The following is a 23,786-nucleotide window of genomic DNA, read 5'->3' on the forward strand; positions in this document are numbered from 1 at the left end:
AAGAAGAAAACGTACTTCTTTACAAAAATTTTTAACAGAAACAAATTTTCGGTCTTTTTTTATTTGTTGTGCAAAAAATAAAAACCGCAGAGGTGATGAAATACGACCAAAATAAAGCTCTATTTGTGGGAACAAAATGATAAAAAAATTTGTTTGGGTACAGTGTTGTATGACCACACAATTGTCATTCAAAATGCGACAGCGCTGAAAGCTGAAAACTGGCTTGGGCAGGAAGGTGTCTAAGTGCCTGGTATTGAAGTGGTTAACCACTTCCATAGCAGGCCTATTCTGGCACTCCTCTCCTACATGTAAAAATAATCATTTTTTTGCTAGAAAATTACTCAAAACCCCCAAACATTATATATATATATTTTTTTAGCAGACACACTAGGGAATAAAATGGCGGCTGTTTCAACTTTTTATGTCGCACGGTATTTGCGCAACAATTTTTCAAATAAGTTTTTTTTTTGGGGGGGGGGGGGAGGAAACAGTTTTATGAATTAAAAAACAACAAAACAGTAAAGTTAGCCCAATTTTTTTGTATAACGTGAAAGATGTTACTCCGAGTAAACAGCTACCCAACATGTCACGCTTTAAAATGGCGCATACTCATGGAATGGCGCCAAACTTCGGTGCTTAAAAAGCTCCATAGGCGACGCGTTAAATTTTTTTACAGGTTACCAGTTTAGAGTTACAGAGGAGGTCTAGTGCTAGAATTATTGCTCTCACTCTAACGCACGCGGCGATACCTCACGTGTGGTTTGAACGGCGTTTACATATGTGGGCGGGACCTGCGTGTGCGTTTGCTCTGTGAGCACACGGGAGTGCTTTAAATTTTTATTTCACTTTCTCTTTTAAAAATAATTTTTGAACACTTTTATTCCTATTACAAGGAATGTAAACATCCCACGTAATAGGAATAGTGCGTGACAGGTCTCTCTTTATGGAGAGATATGGGGTCTATAAGATCCCCCCCCCCCCCCCCCCCCCTCCCCTCTCCTATCTCTCCTCCAGGCTGAAAAGCATAGTATAAAAAAAAAAAAAAAAAAAAAAAAAAATGAACGATCCCATGCTTTCAAGCCGCGATTTCGGCTTTGTTTACAACTGTGGCCCGGATGTGACGTCATAATGTTGCACCGGGGCCTCCGACGGTCATAGAGATGACTGGTGACCATCTGGTCACCGGAAATCTCTATGCTCGTCATCCTGTGGCAGCGGATTCTTTCTCCGGGTCCCCGATGGCACGGCAGAGCCCAGAGAAGCACCGCAGGGCAGCAGGGGGGTGGGGTTATGTCCAGCGGCGGAACTGCCGCTATGATCGTTCTTACGATGCACAGAATCGCTGGCTCTAAAAGATGATACCTGAATGATGCCTGTAGCTACAGGCATCATTCAGATATCCCCACTGAAAGTCAAAGACATCATATGACGTCCTTGGGCTGGAAGTGGTTAATAATGACTCCAATTTCTTGTCAACAGGGTCTTTCAAGCCCTGTGCGTTATCTACTGGACAAGTTAAGTTCTTGTTTAAGGAAGAGACTGCTGCATCTACGGCTGGCATGCTCCACTTAAACTTTTCATCCACGGGATATAAATGGGAAAACATCTTAGGAAGAACAAAAATCCTGTTAGGATGTTTCAAATTGGCATACACCGCTTGTTTCAACAGGGGGTGTAAGGCGAAAGCCTGTGCGGTCTGAAGAGGCCTCAGGGACCCCAAAGAGGACCGGGGGGCTCAGTAACCTCTGCAAGAGGCAACTTAAAGGCAGAAAGAACCATTTCGGTCAGAGTCTGGATCTCTGTAACTGAGAGGCAGACATCAACTGGACATCTTGTTCAGATTGCTCAGAAGCAGACTCATCCGCCAGGCCCCCAACAGAATCCTGAGCTCCAATCCGCCAGGCCCTCCACAGAATCCTGATCTCCAAACTAGGAGGCTCCGGGGAGGGGGATCGCTTCTCGGCCTTTTGGCTAAGATCAAGTGTAGTATCTGTTCTTATCAGTTTCCAGAGGAGGCGATGTTGGCCCGACCAATAGTGGGAAGGGCGCATGCAAATCCGATGGTGTAATTGGACCTGGACAGACGGTTGAGGGAAAGTCATCACCTGTTGCCCATGGGGGCTTCAGTGGGCCTACCCAACCAGTCTAGAAAGGACCTCCTGGTGAGGATGGGTGCTGCACATGGGTCTGGCCGGAGGGTCGGGTCCCTGGCCTTCTGGCCTGGATTGTGGTAGCTCTAGCTACAGACAGTTATTTGGGAGAGAACGCTTACTACCCCTTTGAGGGGGGGGGGGAGTGGCTAGTATCTCCCGAATGTAATTAGGTAGGAGTGATGGGAGCGACGGTGGAGCCTGATGGTAAAGGGCTCTCACCAAGCTTCTGGATCTCCATGCCTTTCTGCCTGTGGTGGGGGCTGCTGTGGTCTGGGCTGTGGGTCGGGGTTGAACTTGAAAGCCTATGGAGTAGTGCCCCTGGAGTGGCAGGCCAGGGGTGCCAATGAATCACTGTGTGTGGCAGACACTTTGATTTTGGGCACCAAGGTCACTGCACCATAACACGCTTTTTAAGCACCTGCCTCTTGGGCCGGGCCTTTTGGCTAGGACCAGAGGAATTTTTTATTCCTGGCCGGAGGGCCTGGTCATTGTGTTACACAATGGCCACTTCTCACTCTCCTCCACTATCCCTTTCCCCCACTTTTTATTTATTTTAAACCTATGTAGTCACGTCTTGTTTATGTCACGTTTGTCTCACTGTGTGACGAGTAAGGATGCGGGTCCTCGGGCAAGCCCTGAAAGTCTTGGGAAGGGGTGGACATGGCCTTCTGGCTTAGTTCGCCCTCTCTCATGGGGTCTCCCTTCGGGGGAGCCCCACCTAGTACTTGGGTGGGTCCTGTTTCGGCAGGCCCTCCAGAGAACGGGGTCTGTCTGGTTTCGGCCAGATAGACCATTGTAAGTACCTTTGTCCCCGCAGGAGCCTAACGCCCCGGGGGATCAGGGAATTGGCACGTCTGTGTACCCGTGGCACTTTTTTGTGAGCACTCTTTATGTGTGTGCACATTTTTTATGCACCGGGTGAAGTTTTTGGGGTGTGTTTTGGCTGAAAAGGGTTCATCCAGCGTTTTCTCTGTAGAGGAGTAATCGGTTTGTCTTTCCTCCTGATCGCCTGAGGGTAACACACCTCATCCTCTTCCCACTGTTCCCTTGGTAAAGGGTCTAAGGTGGGGGAGGAGGATCTACCACGCTTCCTATCCCTTTGGATGAAGGGTGCGATTAAAGCCGCTAATCTTCCCTCTAGCCCCAACAGGGCGGGGGAAAAGGCTTGCCACATCTGGTATTTCAGGAGACGATGACAGTGTGGAGGCACGACTGGTGTTCCCAGCACCTGGGGGTGAATTTTTTGGTACTTTTTTTAGGTCTTTTTGGTGTCCTTTTTTGGCAGGCATAATCCTAAGCACAAAAGCAGAGGCACTAAGTAAATGCACTACTTGCTGAGCAATAGTCCAGCAATACAATGTCGCTAATAAAGTTCAGCTGGGTGCTGAGTAAAACGTATTTCCTTTTACTGGGAAATGCCTGTATGCAGCGCCTTACGTGCCCCCACCACTCCTGTGTGACCAGACCGCTATACTCTCCAGCTACTAGCTGAGGGAGAGTCTGTCTTCTGTGCTCGGCGTCCCCGGCGCCATGTGTCCTCGTGGACGCTACATCCGCACATGGTGCAGCGCCTAAGCCACGCCCTCTACGCACATCAACCCACCCCCCTCTTGTTTAAACTTCCAGCAGTCTGGGGGCAGACGGCATTTGGATCTGCCAGGCGGCAGACTCAGCGAGAGGGGAGGGAAGGGAAGGCTGGGGATGCTGGATCAAGCCCCCACATGGAGCTTTTCTTGGCTTCTGTGGGGAAACATAAAATCAAGCATAGGGAAGGCGCCGCACCCCCCGGGGCGGTGGGGGAGTACAAACTACTGTTGTACCTCCTAGCCCCTTAGTTACCCCAGCGGGGAAAAATGCTGTATTTAGCAAATCTTTTCCTGGATGAGGACCCCCCCCTCTGATATATGCTGCCGGCCAAGACCACACACATGCTGTTAGCTGGGACACTGAGTGAAACTGAGAGGCAACCTACCAAGGTATGTGAATTTACTCCCTCTAGTCGAGACTTAAGGCATGACAACAACATTTTACTCAAGGAAGAAAAGCCATAGGTGGACTTTTTACAGTTCCTAGGCTTCTTGCCTTACCTCATCCTCGCTGCAGGATACTGCTGTGACAGACAGATCCAAACTTCACGGCGGACTGCGTTAGCAAACCTTCAATGACCGGGTCCCTTTTTATCAGGGTTCCACTCCCTTGGACCTGTATAGCACCCCCCGGAAAAACTTTAGGTAATGTGAGCATGACCAAAGCCCTGGGTCCTAGGGTCCAGCCCTGCATGGAGAGGCGGTACAGGTAAAACCTCGTTCTTCCTATACGAGGCCTGGGTACCATCCACTTTGGCCTCAGTGGCACTTTGGATGGATCCAGGCTGTGGAGGCTATTTAAATCCAGCAAGGATCCCTCCAGTGGAGCTCCTCTGAGCACATCTTCACTCGTGACAACACCTTAGACACTGGCGAAAAAACTGAGGTACTCCTGGTAGGAGCAGGGGTTATATAGGAAGTGAACTTCCTGTATTGGGTATGCCAGTGTCCATCACCTGAAGGTGCCTATATACCCATATAGTTAATAACTATGGCTCTGCATCCCATGATGAATGATAAAGAAAAGGCTCTGCCGTGTGCGCCATGGCCGTCAAACATACAAACTGCTGAGCACAGCAGTGCTCTTGCGAATGCACGTGCCCCATGGCGAACCAAGAGGTGAAATGGCGCACCGTCGTGCGCCATCATACAGGTAATAAAAACAGAGAAACAAAGAAAGGTACACTTTGCAAACACCCACAGCTAGTCCAAAACTCCCCCATATGATCACTGCACACAGGTGTCCAGCTAGCTTGACTGATTGTTACAATCACTGGGACACCCCACAATAAGTAAAAAAAGGGGTGTCACTTACCTGTCCAGGCGCAGGGCAGCTTAGAAACGAAGAGCCAAATCTTTACCCATCACGGCGGGTTCCTGTCACTTGAGGACCTTCAAGGACTGGGTACCCTTTTCACGTTTAGAGTCCACTCCTTTGGACATGTACAGCACCCTGCAGGAATGCCTTAGTGCTGTTCTGTCCAGGATTCCACTTCACAGGGTCCAGCTCCCGGAGGTCGCATTACAGGCAAAACCTTGCAGGATCTCGAGTCTTCTTAGCGAGGCTCGGGTACCATTTATCTCAGCATATAGAGCCTGTGTCAAATGGATCCGATCGATCAATCCCTTGATTCATTTAAGAACCATTTGTGGGACTAGAGACCTGGAGCTTAGAGATCTCAAACAAACGTGCCCATCCACATTGCAGACTCTGGTAAAAAACTGAAGTACTTCCTGTATGGGAAGGGTTATATAGGGGATCACTTCCGATCTCAGACTTTGTCTACCCGTGTCCAGTCATCTAGATAACCCAGTAGGTAATGAATATTAGCCTAACTCTGTGTCCCATGATGTATGAAAAAGAAATAGGTAATTGCTCTGCATAGAGATATTGATGCTATTCATCACCAGTGACAGTATTGCTCTTTAGTGGCAGTCTAATAGTTTCAATATTGCTACAGGTTTTGCGTTAGTTGTTTTTTACCTTAATGAATTCTATGCCATTGATTCCTGCTGCTATCAATCAAATCCTATGAGGAGGAGAGCATGAGGTGGGGTGCTCTTCAGCAAGTGCCCTCAAACTGCTTTCTATGGGGGTAGCACTTGTGCAGGCCCACTCTCAGGCCCCGCTGCCTGCATCTATAAATAAAAGGCAGTGGGGCTCGGGTGCAGGCCTGCACAGGTGCGCCCCCCCCCCCCCCATATTGAAAGCAGCTGTCTATGAAGGCACTTGCTGAAGAGGAGGAGCACCGGCAGGGGCCCTAGAAGAGGAGGGTCAAGGTTTCTCTGTGCCATACCATTTTAAGCAGCGAAAGTTTCAACCTCATGTTTTTTTGTCAGTCATTTATAAATTGGTGCATACATTTAGGCTGGTCATACATTATACCATTTTCTTATACAATTTTCCTTTAGATTTATCAAAACCATATAATATGAGGTCAAACCTAAACACGTTCAATGTGTATGCAGTCAGGCAGGCCCTTGCACTACACAGTTGAAGGTAAAACTAAAGAACATTGAATAAGAAAATTGTATAGTGTATGGTCAGCCTTAGTATTTGGCTGTTATGTAGAAGATACTCTGAATAAAATATAAAAAAAGGGTTGTAATTTGGCACAGAAACATAGCAAATGATAAAAAAAAATTAACTTTGTCTAAAAAAAAAAAAAAAAAAAAAAAGATTTTTCTAGCATTTATTAAAAAAAACTGCTTTAGACCATGATTTTATTGAAAATGACAGTTTGCCCACAGGTTTTATAGCAAACATAACTCAGTTTGTACAATCCCGCCCCCAATCGTTTCCCACTGCCGGAGCCTTTAGACCCTCCAGTGTAAGTCTTTAATTTCTCAAAAAATCTAAATTTGCTCAAGGCTTGGGTTGCTTTCCTAGACCAATGAAAGGCTGTTCAAGAACTGTATTATGTCAGACACGGGGTGCTTATTTTGCCTCCTTAAAAAGCAAACCTATTTTTGCACAGTGTTCAGCTTAAGTTTATTGCTGATCGTCACTATGTAACTCCCCAAACTCCCTCTGTAGAGAAAACTGAAGGGCATTTAAAGAACATTTCATTAAAAGAGAAAAAAAAAACAAACACATTACTAAAAAAAAAAAAAAAAAAAAAAAAAAAAAAAAGAACAAACTATAATAGAGAAGTCAGGATCCCTCTGCTGTTTATAAACACAGGTAGAATCAAAACAAGAACATTTACCTGCAAGTGTGCTTGTATGCCTGAAAGCTCGGACCTGGGAGTCGGAAAGGCCAGTCAGCAGTGAAATAACAGTGTCCATCATATACTCATCATAGATGATGCTGTATTGGCACTGTCGGATCAGAACACCAATGAACTCACAGAAGTTGCAGCGAAATTTCTTCCAGTGTGGTCCAGGCATTGTTAGAGGATAATCTCCGCTATCCTAAAAAAGGAAATTTGTGAAATGAAGGAAGATAGAAATGCCAATCATAAACAGTATCCATTAAATATTTTAATTATCAGTTGGGACATGTCAAGTTATACCATTTTCTATTAATGTCTTGTTCTACTTTATTCAATGTGTTTTGTCTGTGCCTCCGCTGGAGAGATTTCATGTCCTCACAGGAAGTGAGATAATATATGCAATTGAACACATGGCATTAAAGCCAAACTCCAGCCTTTCCTTCAGTCTTGCACATTAGTACAGGCTCCTGTCCTGTACAAAAATGCTTAGTCTGATTCAAAGTACAGTGTGAGCTTTTCAAAGCAATTACCCTAGAAGTGGCAGTAAGTCAGAGAGTTCGCCTCATTTGCTATCTGGAGGAAATCCATGATCATCTAGCCCGGGGAAAACATGTGACACTCTAGCTTTGGTAAAACACAAATCCCATCATGCATCTGCTTCTGGGAGTCATGTCTGCCGCTATCAGAGTCTTGTGACTTGTAGTTTCACACAGCTAGAGTGCTGAAGGTTGCAAATCTCTAATTTGGCCCTTTCCTAATCAGATTTAATGTCCCTGGCCTGTGCCTGTCATCGGATTTCAGTTATTTCAATCATAGAGGCTTAGAATCATATGTGGGGGTGTTATCTAGGGTGGTCCGCCTGGAAACTCCCACTCTTCCAGACTGATACCCACCCATGAAGACAATTTTCCATTTGCATAACTCCTACAAGGGGACAGCCTATTGCTTGCATCAGGGCTGAGGGCTCTTGAGCCATACTGAGGCAGGGTGTTGTGATGTTTTCAGAAAGCTATGTACAGCAACTTGCTGGCCCTTCCCACCAGCCACGACCTTCTTGCATTGCACAGAGACCTAGTGATAACATGACTGCATCTAAAAAAGGTAATGAAAACAGAATAGTCTTATTTAAAAAAAAATCATTAGCAGGTTAAGGGGAAAGGGAGTAACCGGAAAAGACAAAATATACACAGATTAAACGTCAGATTTAAAAACATTATAGAGGCTCTAATCCGTCTCCCCTCTAAGACTAAATTGGTTTTGTTTGAAGTTCGGCCTTAAAGAGGAACTGTAGTCTGCTCACATAATTTGTAATAAAAACAATTTTGAGATTCGCAAGCTTCCCTCCAACCACTTTGCATGTTATTATATATACACTGCGATTCTGTACGTGCCAAATATGCTGCAGAAATCTCCCTCAACTGAGTTTGGCTGCAATAATTTTAACTGTGGGCAGCTGAAGCTGTTATTCACTTCCTGGATTTACACAGACACACAGAGGCACACCTCCAGCTCTGCAGCTCTCATTGGTCCTTATGACTCACCTCCCCCCTTCCCTTCCTGGCAAATTCTCACCAGAGTGAGAGAGAGCTGTGCATGATGTCATAAGCCTAGGCTGATGACCAGACAAGAAACAGGAAGTGGGCTGTATAAGGTATTTACTGGCAGGAAGTAGGCTGTATAAGGTATTTACTGGCAGAAAAAAAATGTTTTACTATCCAAAGTTAAAACAAGTGCAGAAGATTTAATAGATGAAAAGAAGAAAGAATATAGAAGCAAAGATTTGTCTGTAGAATACATTAGTATTAAGTGGGGCTTCCAACCATTATTGTGAATGTGAAGTGCATCTTCCAAGCTACAAATAGAACATTGTATCAATATGAGAGTAATCAACGTGACACTATCTGGTAGTGTGATTATAGACTAATTAGAGTGGGGAAGAGCATTTCTGCCAGGACTTGATTTTTCTTTGACACCATTGTGGGAATTTTTCTTCGCTTTCTCTTGCTTTGACACACCAAAAAGAAACAGGGGTACCTTTATCACTGTGTAGGAAGGCATTAATAGCAATAAAACCACTACCTACAATTTATCATTATACTAAGTAAAATCCTCCCTGAAAAATCAGAGCACTGAAGGACACAGGAATTCCTAGGCCAATTTCACACTAGCGAACAGTTCAGGTCCGCTTGTCAGTTTTTCTGGCGGACCCTCCAGTCTTCTCTACAGAGCAGCGGGTGTAAATGGACATGTCTGTTTACACCCGCCAACATTCAATCTGATAAAAACAGACCGATGGGGATACCATTCTCCATCCATCTGGCAGATCGGATGGGATGGCAGTCAGTTTACATTCGACTGCCCATAGAGAGCAGCGGGCTGTGTCTGCTCTGCATAAGCCGAGTGGACACAGACCAGCCATCTGCCTGCTCAGATTCCCTGCTGAGCAGACAGATTCCAATGGAGCCTGCCCAGTGTGGAAGGTGCCTTAAACCATTGGGTTTTACAGCTGCCTACAAGAGCATTGGACAGTGGCGAACCAAAAAACCTGTAGGCCAGCCAAGAGAATAACCTTTTCTACTACCAGTATACCTCAATTTTGTAGCAAAGCAGTAACAGCACAGTCAAACACAGAGATGAATAGATCCTGTTTCCCTCAATGGACTCCAAGAAAAAGTTTTTACAGTTGGTAAAAAATACACTTTTCAATAAAGGCCTCCCAACCTATATAATTATCTGTTAAGCTAGTACAAAAAAAAAGCTGGACTGCTGCATATAAGGAAAGAGAGCTGAGGACATTCAGTTGCTTATGGCTACTTATGATTTAAGAAAAATATAACCTCTTAAATGTAACATGCAGTAAAATGAACTCCAGCCACACTTTTTTAGTTCTGGATAAAAAAAGGAAGGGTTATTAAGCCTATCAGGTTTTTAATGTTGGCTGTGTCCCCAACTTGCTTGAAGTTTTAACGCTTCAATGCTCTATTAAAAGTTGTTTTCATTGCTCTGTGTCCCTTCTGTTTTAACCATGTGAAACAGATTTTTTTTTTATTGGCAAGTTTGAAAGTGTGCTGGTGTCCACAAAGAAAGCCAATGGAAATCTCTCCTCAGTGGGTACAATAACCACTATAAAACATGACAGGGGTTCCTATACTATAATTAAAGTACTCCAGCCTCACCTGTTTCTGTCCCACCTGCTGTTGCTTGGTGGTGGAATAAAACGTTCTGTAAATATTTCCACGTCCCACTATGTGCCTCAGAATTTTCACTGAAGGGCACATTTTGTGTCTGCAGAAGCACAGTCTCCAAGTCTCGCAAGTCCCTTTGACTGTCCTGTCCTTTACACACCTCCAGAGTTTGTCAAAGTATTAATTTCAGAAAATTTAGGCCAATTTTAAACTTAACATTGACACCAGTCTATGCCATAAACTCACTTAACTCAAGAGCACCAACTTTTTTCTAGCATGGCCATATTGCTAAGATATGGATGCTTGGCACTTCAACCAAAATATCCAGATAATGCCTTATACAAGTTGTTTCATAACATTATACCCTGAAAATGTTACATTAAAATAAGAAAAAGGAGAAGAGGAGAGTAATGTTAGAAACATATACAATAATAACTATAGGACTGATATTAAAAGTAGTAAATAAATGGAAGATATTTTAAGGTATGGCTGCCATTGCGTCATACCTCATCAAACTCCTCAGTCATTTTCCTGATGATCTCCGCATTCTGCATATTTCGAAACATCTCAATTCTTACAGTACCTGCACAGAACATTTACAAGTGATCAAGTATCATCAAAAGAAACAAGGCAGATGGGTTAACTTTATGTTATTTTATATTTGGGTTATTTCCTGACTGTGTCTAGAATACCCATACAATCTTCACAAAGGCTAGCTGCATTAGTCATTTATATTCTACAGACTGACTGACAGTCATCTTTACTTGTAAGAATAAGGAGTATATGACAGCATACATCAAAACCCTGTGTGTTTTTTTTTGCATTTGTATGTTGCTCCTATTCTTTTATGACGACATGACACCAATTAATCAACAGATGCCACGCAGTCCTTAAAGTGGTAGTCAACTCAACATTATGACTTTCCTCCATTAAAATAATTTATACACCATGTAAATTGTGCTGTTTTTGCATCCTAACTTTTGCGGTTCTGTAGAAATCGAGCCAGATACAATTTCATGACGTCACCGGCGCATATGCATATTTGAGGTGATTCACGGCATGCTGTGTGTGCCATTGGTCTACTCCGGAGGATGCCGTGCCCAAGTCATGCACTTTCTGTGGCATAGCAATCCCATGAGAGTACGGCCCCATGCACAGCTTCCTGAAACACACCAATGTGCACGCGCAAGATTATGGCCATTACTACAAGAAAAGGCGGAAGTTACATACAGGATAGATGCTGAAAACAGTAAACATGGCGCCAGCTTCGGATGAAAAGCATAGAAAAAAAAAAAAAAAAAAAACAGGCTGCAACACAGAAAGAAAAAAAAAAAGAGAGGGAGACATATAATGAGGTGGAATGGTGTAAAAAGTATTTGGCTGAATGAACGAACTACAGCTGTCTGCCACCACGGCGTTGATGAGCACTTTTGTAGTTAATCTTCCTGCTCTCCGGTAACTGTCTGCCTGTATTTGCAGATAGCTATACTGAAAGTCTACAGGAGCCTGACATTGCACCTGTGATCTGCTGATTGCAGGTGCAATGCTCTGCAGAAAAAAATATAAAAGCACAAGGACTCCTGTCCTGAGAAAATTTTGTAGGTTGCTAATGCATTAGCTTTCAACAAAGAAACCAATTCTGACAAACATTTGCGGTATGCTTCATTCAGGTCTGACTCTGAAGCATCAAAGCTGGACACAGCCAGGAAACTAGCAGTCTCAGGCCAGAAGCAGCTCCATTTTTCTCCTATGACATATACACATTGTGCTGAACAATCTCAAAAAAAGTCAGTACGATTAGCTTTGAAAATTCTATTCATGTAAACAAACAGAAGTAATTTTAGGACGACCAAACTCATAACTGGCAAAAAAATCAGACAAACTGTCAATTGAGAACTTCCACACATGGTCATACGCTAATTCAGGGTTGTAGACTTTAACCTGGAAAGATGTGTGTTAAGCAAGCATCTCTTAACATTGCCCAAGGGCCTTATCACATTCAGCAATAGGATTGCTAACATCACCTGCCCCTATGGCACAGCTAGCCAAATATCTCTATTCTGTCATTGGTAAGTTGCTGCCAGTAGCAGGACTGTTCGTGTGAAACAGCCCTAAAGTTAAATGCTTTACAAAAGCTTTGCAAAGTACCTTATGGATGCTTGTGAGGTTTTTAAGACTAATATTATCCAGACTACCAAATATTTGTGTGTACATTTTATGGCGATATCTAATCAATCAGGAAAAATTGTTTTGTACATATTCTTTACATGGGAGTCTTGCTAGAGTCTGGCTATAACTGTAAAGACCAAGTTTAAGCCAACAAGGGAACACAACTTTAAGTTACCTTTGCATCCTGAACACTGGATGAAGAAATTAATCAAGTCCAGAAGAGCCAAGTCTCTGTCCTGCTTATACGACTCAATCCAGTCATCTACTACAGACTATGAAAGAGATTATAATAGTTATATAGAGTTATATATAATATTCCACAATGAGCATAACAAGCTACATGCAAAGCAGCACACATTTATATCATAAGCCACTCAAATTTTCTCCCAAATAGTGAACTCCCTCAAACAATCTTCAAATCCCTGCATTTTAAAAATAGAAAAAGCAAGAATTTAAAAACAAGCAAATCACATAAAAGCAGTGGACCCCAAAACTCTGGCCCTTTGCTTGCATTTTACTTGCCCCTGTGGCATAATTCCTCCCATTGACAACAATAATGGCATTATAGGAGGCTATTTTTCCCGCCGACACCAACAATGGGACACAATTCCTTCCTCCCTCCGACACTGACAATGATGCACTATTCCTCCCCTCTGACACCAACCATAGCCTCTCCATTTCTAGAATTGTTCAAACAACTCCACCCTTCCTCTCACTACATTGCCTTTTAGGTCTCTACTGAGGGAGGAGCCAAGGGGAATACTATAGAATGTTTGCTAGCATCAAAACCAAGATAAAAGCTATTGAATTTCTACACAAGTAAGGATTTTACAGGTAAATAATGTGCATAAAACACATTAAATGCACATAGAATCTTATGGAAAGATTGTTGTTTAAATGAATGGCCTGGCAACAGGGTCTCTTTAAGGCACTGAACTAATGGGCTGAGTATATACAAAACAAGATTATTCTATGTGTGCACCGCTTTATGCACAACCAAAGACACACGTTGGTAGGTTAACTAATGTACATGTAAAGAAAAACTATGTTCGTGAACTTAAAAAGAAAAAAAGGATGTGCTGTAGCACTTTGTTTTCTCTTGGTCGCCATACAAAGTACCACTATACCTGATGGGACTACCAATGAAGTCCACCAATGCAGCTTCCTGTGATTGTGTGGCAACCATGCTGCACTGTTCCTGAATTGAGAGCAGCATTGTCACACTCATACGCTGTACCCTGCCTGCACTACAGTCGAATGAAAAATTTGGTGTTGCTATCAGAAGTGTTACTGCTGACTCAGAAGCCTGTAGCTCGTCAATCAGCACCTGGGCACACCCAGTTCTGCCCACTGCTATCTGAATTAACAGCATTGCCTCTGTTGCTCAAACCCTCCCGCTGTGAGCTGCATTGTCTGGGAAGAAAGTGTGAGAGACACAAAAGGATTTGGTATTCTCAGGAAAGTTCAAGGGAGTTTCATTTTATGAGGGTTGTGCACCACATAGTAACTGGATTAAGGACTTGTCAGTCTGTGTTTTTATTTATTTATTTATAACAGTGCACTAAACTATAGGCTTCTTTGGAGAGCATGGACTGATGTGAATAATCTAAGTATGATCTAAAGCAGGTGTCTCCAAACGTTCCAAAGGGCCAGTGTACTGTCTTTCAGACTTTAGGGAGGCCGGACTGTGGCAAGTGGGAGTAGAAAACGCCCCAACATAAGTGGAAGTAAACAACGCCCCATCATTGGTTTTTGTGGGAGGAATAGTGCCCTATTGTTGGGTTTAGTGGGAATAATAGTGCCCCATTGTTATCAGTGGGAGGAATAGCACCCCATCATTGGTACCAGTGGGAGGAATAGTCATAGGTGTCATTGAGAGGTATAGTGCGCATCATTAGTGTCAGTTGTGGATGGAATAGTGTCCCAAGGGCTGGATAAGGGCAAGCAAAGGGTAGGTAAAAAATGTTAAAAGGCCAGATGCAAAAAAAATAAAAATGTACAGCAGTCAGGTGAAATGACTGTTTGTGTTCTGTGATTACCTGCATCGCGCTCTTTCCCATCTTAACTACTTCAAATAAGGTAACTGGATCACCCTCGCCATTTTGCTGAGGATGACCATTTGCCCTTCCCCGACCTCTTGCGCCTGGCTCTCCACGGCTCCTCTCACCAGGTGTTTTGCGTGGTTTCTTAATGGCAGACTGCATTAGAGAAAAAAGTATTAAGTGTTAAACTCCCAACATACCTGTTGCACACAATATAAACGCTATATTAATATTTTACTACAAGCCGTTAAAGCCGGGCTGAAGTCAAAAGAAGAAATCAATAAACCCACCAAATTCACTGCAAAATAATTTCTTTATCTGATCACATTTAATCAAATATTTTTTAAATGCTTGGTAGATGGCAATAAATGAAATTGTGGTTGAGCCAAACACTGTTTAAAACAGCAGCTTACTTTATCAGACTATAGATCTCAGGGTTTAGACCCTATTGACACACATTTTTCTGATGTTTTCCTTTTGCCTAACTACACGTCAGTAGCCACACTCAACATGCAGAATCCCATTCTTTTTAATTGTGCCTGTTCAGCGTATTCAGGAGTTTTTTTTGTCCCCTATACAATGCGACCACCTGTGATCATGCAAGATGCACGTTTTCACACCTAAAGAACTAATTTCCGTCTTTAAAAAAAAAAGAAGAAAAAAAACTGCTCTCCTCACCTTAGCCCTCTCGGGAAAGAAAAAAATAACCACCTAAAACTTAGAACACTTACAAAAATGTCTTTACACTCTGCTCATGGGTAAATGCAGATTCAGTCATATTACTCATCACTTTGGATAGAACATCATGCTATAAATGTGGTAAATAATGTGGTTAATAATTTATCAGGATAAATAGATTAAAATTGACTCCATATATTTGACAGAAGCAAGGGTATACTCTGTTTTAATGGGATGGCACTGTTTGCCAATGAACACATACTGGTGGTCTTCCAGGGCGGCCTCTTTTTCTTTTGCCTTTGACTTCCACCATGTCATCCGTAATATCAGAACTCATTTCACTGGCAACTGCAGACATGTCAGTGTGTACTGGCGCACCGGTATCATTGGTGGAATCCCTAAGGGAACAGAGCAAGATGATATACATATTACAGACAATATCACGCCATGATCAATGTCTGCAAAAGTTAGTTATGCACTTACTGCAACACGGAGAGTTCAGAAGTGATCATCTTGAGTTTCTATGGAGGACAGCAAAGGTTCAATGGAAAGGGTTATTTAAAGCTTGCTGTAGGCTCTTGTCAGAACTGGATCATCGTTCAACCTAAGAACAAAGAAAATGCAACATGAAGCGCTGAATCGCATTAAATATACCGAGTAGGGCAGAATAAAGGGGTATAAGAACTCGAGAACTAAAACAGGTTACTGTATTTACTGGATTCCTCCTCCCCCCCCCACCACCACTACTGCCCTAACTTTCTTGCTTCCAATCCCCATAGACAGACATCTACACATAACCTCAGTCCAAACTCAACATTTACAGATTACTGCTTGTTTCTTATACCAGAATGAGGAAATGTTCTTCCCTTGCAGAACACACACGCTCTGGCTTAAAGCCTCAACCAGGACCCCAACTTCAAGGCATTTGATTTTTTTTTACCCAATATTTGCATTGATTTCATCTTGCAGTTTAAAAACAGATATGAAATTCGGCCCTAGATTGTGTGTTGTGACAGCATAAAATACACAAGGTAATTGTTTTGTTAGCCTGCTTTACTATTTGAAAAAAAAATGAATTAAATTGCCATTAAAGTTAAACTTCAAAATTTCACCTTAATTCTCAAACCAAAAACAGATTTTATTGCAGGGGAGTTTATACCTAAATAAAACTATTTCCACTTCGATACAAGTCTGTATCAACAACTACTTTCTATCAAATATGATGGTAAATGATTTCACCACTAGGGGCATTGTTCCACTGCCTATTTGATTTGAAAACACGCAAACCAGTTCATTGGATTTGAAACTTATTAACTTACTTCAATCAAGCAAGGTAGAAAGGCGAAGAGGGGGGATATTAAAAAATCATGACTTTAGAAAACCTATCTAGAATATACTGGTTACACAACAAGGGAATGTTACAGACATGAGTTTAAGAAATATAAAGGGATTAATGTGTCACATATGCCACAGTGCAGTCATCTAGGATTCCAAAGTACCAGAAATTTGTAACATCAATGGAAATATTATGATGCCTTAAACACCATTTGTATTAATCTTCTTGAATGTGTATTTTTAATCATGTAGCTTAAAGTGCTTTTTAAAAGCACAATATACATATGCTTTACATGCAATACCTTATAAATCTATCAAGCAGTTCTAAAGATGCAGGATGTATGGACAGGGAATCATTTTGCAGTTCTCTTCACAATATACAAATACAAGATGCCCTGCTCTATGTCATCCTTAAAGATGCTAATTCATTGTTAGGGAAACTCAATAAGAAATGGTGATGAAAATATAATTTGAGATGCAAACCTATTCAATTTCTCTGTAAAGGCTTCCTAGTAAGAAACCACAACAAAGAGCACGTGGAGAGGAAGAAGCCAGCACAGTGAAGCAGTTAAATTAAAAACTGTTTTAGATGCTGCCACTAGGTGGCTATGTATCATAGATTAATTTAAGTTTACTTTGTTTAAAAAAATAAATCCTTAGTTGAACTTTGCAGACATCACAATTGTTCAGGCTTCTCTTTATATTCAGATTGTGTGTGGCTATGGTCTACTTGTACAGATAAGCAAGCTTATATAGGGAAAAAAAAAAAAACACATTCTGCATTGAGTGATTCTGCAAACAGCTGATAACCACGTACATCTAGCTGAGCAGTCCTCCAAGACTTTTCATTTCCCATACATTTAATCTGATGTCCCCCAAAAATATAGCAATTTGGCAACCAAGACCTATGTTTTGGTAACCACAATAACCCCTTAAAAAAAAAAAAAAAAGCTAGAGAAAAAAGCGATTTTATTTTTAATGAATTTTTTTAAAAAACTCATTAACTTTTTAATAAGCAAAATGCTGGTAAAATAAATACGGGCCAAGTCTATTGTTCTGTTACCAACATCAAGTACACAGTCCTAATCATTCCACTGGTATGCCAGAAGGAAAAAGCTTGTATGCTCCTATTACTCAGAGGATGCTCTACTGAACTTTGTGAAGTTGAACATAGCCAAAGTAAATGGTTTTTCATTGGTGATTAATACATTTTGGCAATGGAAGACTAAGACTTGGTTTCTTGTGGGCTGGACTGGCCATTTCTGAACATTAAACCGACTCTGTAGTAAGGACAAAAGAAGCCTATTTGGTCAGTGCTTATATGTAGTAGACACTCCCAAGGTCCTTGCAACATCTGTTCACTGATCTGCACTCGGGATGCCTCCAAATCCTTACAAGCAATAGCAAGCAGGTCATTTCATCTTGTGCTACACTGGCCATCAGAGCGGTCTGGTGCAGCCAACATATCAATGCAATAACTCCCATTCAGTGATTGACATTTGGAAAACCTCATGCCTCACTAGAAATTCAGAGCTGCCTAACAAACAGTAGAAGATATTGAAGCTGGCCATACATACTTCAAACTTTTTTCAGCCCTGTTTGCTGAACAAGAGAAACCCATTTTTTCCCACAAACTACACTAAGCAGTGTGGATAAAAGAATGTCAGCTGCTGGACTTAGTATTTAGCAGCTGCTGCTGTCAGATACCCATCACTCCAGTTTTGAGCAAAATCTGAGCAGCGCATGGCCAGTTTAGGAGTCCATGCCACTTGTAACCTGCACGTTAAGAGCAGATAAATGCACGTGCATTGATATGCTGGGTTGTGTTTTAACATGCTTTTTTAATCCTCACTTCCTGGAACATGAAAAGTATCTATGGCATGATAGAGGAGCCACATTTATGCTGGCCTGCTGTTTTTCTGTGCGTTGAGTTGCAATGACACACGTTACCATTTATTACGTTAAAACAAAGTAGGGCTTGCTCTATTTTTTTCTACTGCAAACCAAAGCAACACACTAGTGTGAACTGCTCCCATATTGAACAAAAAATGGGCCAACACATCTGGTGTGCATCAACCCTAAACCAGATGCTGTTACATGCGTAAATGCAATGCATAAGACACTAGTCTCCACTCCCCTTCCATACTCCTTGTTGCTCATGTATACGTGGTAGAGCTGCACGATTCTGGCTAAAATGAGAATCACAATTTTTTTTGCTTAGAAGATAGATCACGTTTCTCTTGGCGTAACATCATCTTTCACATTAAAACAAAAAAAAAAATTGGGCTTACTGTTTTTTTTTTTTTTAATTCATTTAAGTGTATTTAGTGTATTTTTTCCCAAAAAATTGCGTTTGAAAGACCGCTGGGCAAATACAGTGCGACATAAAATATTGCAGCAATTGACATTTTATTCCCTAGGGTCTCTGCTAAAATATATATAATGTTTGGGGGTTCCAAGTGATTTTCTAGCAAAAAATATTGATCTTAACTTAACAAGTGTCAGAAAAAGATTTAGACTTTAAGTGGTTAAACTTCCTGCATTTACACTTGTTAAAAACTTGACAGACTGCCTGGATTTTTTCTTTACACACAGAAGTTTAGCCCTTTGATCTAAAGAAGAGTTAGTTACAATGTTTCATGTTAAAAACTTGGCAGACTGTCCAGATGTTTTTTTGTTTTTTACAGCTGAGCGAGTAGATAAGTCGCTCCACTTGTATATGAAAGAATCGGCAAACTCTGCAATAGAGATCGTCAGGGAGGTTGAATCGAGATCACGATTTTTTTAACGATTAATTTGCAGCTCTGGTACGTGGATCATACAGCATTATCACTTAATACATTAAGGGTCAGAGTAAATCATTAATCTGAAAAACAATGAACTCTCACAGTAGGGCTGGGAGATTTTCTTAAAAAAAAAAAAAAAACTCGATTCACAACGATTTTTTTTTTGTTTGGACACCGCGCCGGTCCTGAGGAGCTGCGGGCATGAGTTTTTAGGCAAGGCCACGGCTTCACCTAAAAAGTCCTGTCCGCAGCTCCTCAGGACCGGCGCGGTGTCAGCGCCGGTCCTGGGGAGCTGCAGGCAGGAGTTTTTAGGAGATTAGTCCGCGGCGTCCGATTTGCTTAAATTTTGAATCGATTTGACCTCTCAACTCGATTCAAGATTTAAATCGTTTTTTTCCCCAGCCCTATCTCACACAGAGCAACACAAGTTAGCTTGAGGATTCAGTGTAAACAGGGGGCGTGAGCATTCTCCACAGTAACTCACTCACTTCCAGATAAAATGGGACCTGCGAAAGTTGTCTGCACCACATAGGACACATCACCTGTCACGGACACCTCCTAGGGTGCATTTCAAAAACAGATGGTGTGCCTTGTGGGAGATTGGCATTTTGCAAGTGTGCATTTTGAAAGTTGCCCTTAGGATCAGCTCATATCTTTGCATTGCGGTGCATTTTAGGAGTGTTTTAGGCACGTTACTGTTAAATTCTATGTAATGTGCATTCTCAAAAAAGTGCAGCAAGCGGGATTTTTTCTTTTTTATCACACCACACCTAAATGCAGAGGTATGAATGGGACCTTAATGAAAATTAGGGGGATTTATAGAGCAGCAGTTTTTCTTCCAAGCACCAGCATATAAATACAAACAGAATGCCACTTTAGGGACGCATTCTTTAAAAAAGGAATGCATGTAGGTTAGGGCTGGCAGTGCACCCTAAACAAAAAAAAAAAAAAAAAAAAGAAAACATACCCATACCTCAAATCAATCACATCCCATCATACATTGAGGTCGGTAAAAATGCTCAATATTGCAAAATGTAGACGCAAATAGACCTTAAAAGATAGAACTGTACAGGCAGCTTTCCCTTGGGGCACCAGAGGGCTTCCAGAAATTGATGCTTTTTAACATACACAACTTTTCCAACTTGCTGTTGGCTGCTACTCAGATTTCCAAAGAAAGAAGAGTGGAAAGGTTGCTGGCAACATTCCGTATTGCCAAGATTCCATACTGCAGGCATTGATTCAAACAGGGTATAAAGCTGATCCTATAGCTTTACACCCTGTTTGAATCAACCTCCCCTGAACGATTTAACTTGACAGATAGTAAATGGCGTTTAAAAGTGTCCGTTTTTTTCATGTTTACATGCCTCGTTTGCATTTAGGAGTGTTTTCTTCAAATAGTCAAAAATGTATCTCCATTGAAAAAGCCTGTAAACGAAACGTGGCTAAACATGAGTTACCACGTTTACAAGCTGTTACAGGCATTTGGCGTTTCAAATGCCTCTGAACATCCGTCCTGAACGCATTATTATGCTTTCCAAAAAATGCTTCTAAACTCAACTGCCTAGAAACGTGAAGGAAGTTTAACCATTTAAAGACCAAACCTTTTCTGACATTTGTTGCTTACAAGTAAAAATCATTATTTTCTGCTAGAAAATTACTAGGAACACCCAAACATTATTTTTTTTTTTTTTCCTTTAGCAGAGACCCTAGAGAATAAAATGGTGGCACATGTCACACTATTGGCGCAGCGGTCTGTCAAACTAATTAAAAAAAAAAAAATACACTTTAATGAATTAAAAAAACTAAACAGTAAAGTTAGCCCAATTATTTTTTTTTGTATAATGTGAAAGATGTTACACCGCGAGAATTTTTTCTAAGAAAAAAATTTGTGATTCTCATTTTAGCCAAAATCGTGCAGCTCTACTACCTACACCAAACAATGTGTAAACATGTAGACCATTTTTAAATAACTAATCATCATAAAAAGCACCTTCTCTAAGCAATGACCGATTTTAAATATTTTTTGCTCAATTATAATAGGGCAGCAGCATACATCACTAGAATTAATTCTAAATTGTTACCATTTACATCACTGCAACAGATGCAAGCTCATATAACCAGGCAGCAAAATCAACAAGTGGAAATAATTATAGACCAAGAGCACTATTTAGGGGTTAATGGAACCTGTGAATGTGAGGTGTTGCTCTCCTTCACTTGTCAGGAGAGTAAAGCCTCGTACACACGCTTAGATTTTCGGACGACCGAACGTCCGCTTTTTTGTGGCATGCTAGTCTCATGTTGAAAGTGAAGACATTACTCACAATACGAACATTTTCCTAAGACAGAATACGTCAGATGTGACGTAATGTGTTTAATAGTTTTGTATGTATTCTTTTGTTTCGCTAATGAAACGAAAATCGAACGTCGAGTTCACATTCAACAAAAATTTTAGTCTGCACATCCAGCTTTTGTCTGACTAAAAAGTGAAAATCGGATGTCGAAAGTACCGTACTAACGATCTGAATTTTCCATCAGATTTTCGTATCGTGTGTACGGGGCCTTTAGTATATCCCTTGAGCAGTCAATTCACAAAGGTGGAGAGCCACAGACAACTAACTCCTGGTTATCGATATTGGTCATACCTCAAACCATCTTGTAAGTAAATGCGTGAGAGTGGTAAATAGTGCCCAGCCAAAGGCCAGGAGACATTTGGATAAAAAGCAGGAAGCAAAATAGACCTGGAAAAGTAATCACCAGAAAAAGAGAAAGGGAATATCAGAGTGAGGGAAGAAGGAAAAAAAAATAAAAAAATCACCGATGTGCATATATACACTATATTATTAATAGTATTGGAACGCCTGCCTTTAAATGCATATGAACTTTAATGGCATCCCAGTCTTAGTCCGTAGGGTTTAAGTTGTCCCACCCTTTGCAGCTATAACAGCATCAACTTTTCTGGGAAGGCTGTCCACAAGGTTTAGGAGTGTGTCTATGGGAATGTTTGACAATTCTTCTAGAAGCACATTTGTGAGGTCAGGCACTGATGTTGGACAAGAAGGCCTGGCTCACAGTCTCCACTCTAATTCATCCCAAAGGTGTTCTATCAGGTTGAAGTCAGTACTCTGAAGGCCAGTCAAGTTCCTCCACCCCAAACTCCCTCATCCATGTCTTTATAGACCTTGCTTTGTGCACTGGTCCAAATCATATGGTGGAGGGGGAGGATCGGGGGATTATGGTGTGGGGTTGTTTTTCAGGGGTTGGGCTTCAGGCGTCAGCATACCAAGAAATTTTGGACAATTTTGTGCTCCCAAATTTGTGGAAACAGTTTGGGGGTGACCCCTTCCTATTCCAACATGACTGCACACCAGTGCACAAAAGCAAGGTCCATAAAGACATAAGTGAGGTTGGGGTAGAGGAACTTGACTGGCCTGCACAGAGTCCTGACCTCAACCCCATAGAACACCGTTGGGATGAATTTGAGCGGAGACTGCGAGCCAGGCCTTCTCGTCCAACATCAGTGCCTGACCTCATAAATGCGCTTCTGGAAGAGTAATACTTTAAACATTCCCATAGACACACTCCTAAACCTTGTGGACAGCCTTCCCAGAAGAGATGAAGCTGTTATAGCTGAAAAGGGTGGGCCAACTCAATATTGAACCCTACGGACTAAGACTGGAATGTCATTAAAGTTCATGTCCGTGTAAAGGCAGGTGTCTCAATACTTTTGCCAATAAGGAGAAGAAGAAAAAAAAAAAAAAAATATATATATATATATATATATATATATATATATATATATATATATATATATATATATATATATATATATCTATATATACATACATACATACATATACATACACACACACATATAAAATAGATATGCCCAGGTTGACACTGAGCTGCGGGAATGAGGCCGTGCGAGTTCAGCTGAACTCGTGCGGTTTCACTCCCGCATGTCAGTCCCGATTTCAGCCGCAATTTCAGAGACATCTGTGTGGGTTTCTGCACAGATGTCAATCGCAGCCCGAAATCACAAAAAGTAGTACAGAAACTACTTTTTGAAATCGGTGTGGTGACGCAAATGCAGCGCCGCACAGATTAGGACGGTGCCATTGCCGATTTGACATGTCAAATTGTAGCAATGTGAACCAGGGCCAACACTCAAAAGGTCACCATACCCTGAGGTATAGGTAATATACCAATAAATCCATGTTTTACGGACCTGATCTGCTCTCCCATAGGCTAATTGATGGAGCATGGTTTGTTTCCATTTGTACCAACTAAAACCATACTCCATCTTCTGCAGAAATTATAAATTATATAAGCCACCTGAACAGGCAATAATTGCACTTTAAAATGATATTTCTAAAAAAGGTCACACCCATCAAATTATTAAAAATCTTTACGTTAGGTCAAAGTCAAGGTGCAAAAAAAAAAAAAAAAAGAACCCCCCCCCAGCATTGCCTTCTGTGGCTGTTTCTTTTGAGGTAAAGTTCTCATAGAGTCCCGTTCTGGGCTCAAGATTTCCCTTGTTTGCCTCCTACCTGCCATATTTATAAAGCAGTAAATGTGACATGTACCAAATCTTCAAAATATTTACTGCAGGTGAATCTTCCTGCAAGTGGTTAAAAGAA

At 41.6% G+C, this 23,786-nt stretch overlaps 1 protein-coding gene and 1 pseudogene across 5 annotated transcripts in view; one reads left to right on the top strand and one right to left on the bottom strand.

The window, feature by feature from the left end:
- STAG1 (STAG1 cohesin complex component) overlaps positions 1-23,786 on the bottom strand; it is a 335,198-nt gene that overhangs the window by 106,040 nt on the left and 205,372 nt on the right. For all 5 annotated transcript variants that reach the window (XM_073625486.1, XM_073625487.1, XM_073625485.1 and 2 more), the window contains 6 exons: positions 15,512-15,632; positions 15,291-15,426; positions 14,348-14,506; positions 12,484-12,580; positions 10,646-10,722; positions 6,949-7,153 (listed from right to left, as the gene is read on the bottom strand). In XM_073625486.1, coding sequence (XP_073481587.1) covers positions 6,949-7,153; positions 10,646-10,722; positions 12,484-12,580; positions 14,348-14,506; positions 15,291-15,426; positions 15,512-15,540 — 703 coding nt within the window. In that variant the 5' untranslated portion in view covers positions 15,541-15,632. The remainder of the gene's footprint in view (positions 1-6,948; positions 7,154-10,645; positions 10,723-12,483; positions 12,581-14,347; positions 14,507-15,290; positions 15,427-15,511; positions 15,633-23,786) is intronic.
- Positions 1,952-2,036, top strand: LOC141141895 (U2 spliceosomal RNA; annotated as a pseudogene).

The sequence above is a fragment of the Aquarana catesbeiana genome, linkage group LG04 (genome assembly GCF_042186555.1).
Source record: "Aquarana catesbeiana isolate 2022-GZ linkage group LG04, ASM4218655v1, whole genome shotgun sequence".
NCBI classification, from domain to species: domain Eukaryota; kingdom Metazoa; phylum Chordata; class Amphibia; order Anura; family Ranidae; genus Aquarana; species Aquarana catesbeiana.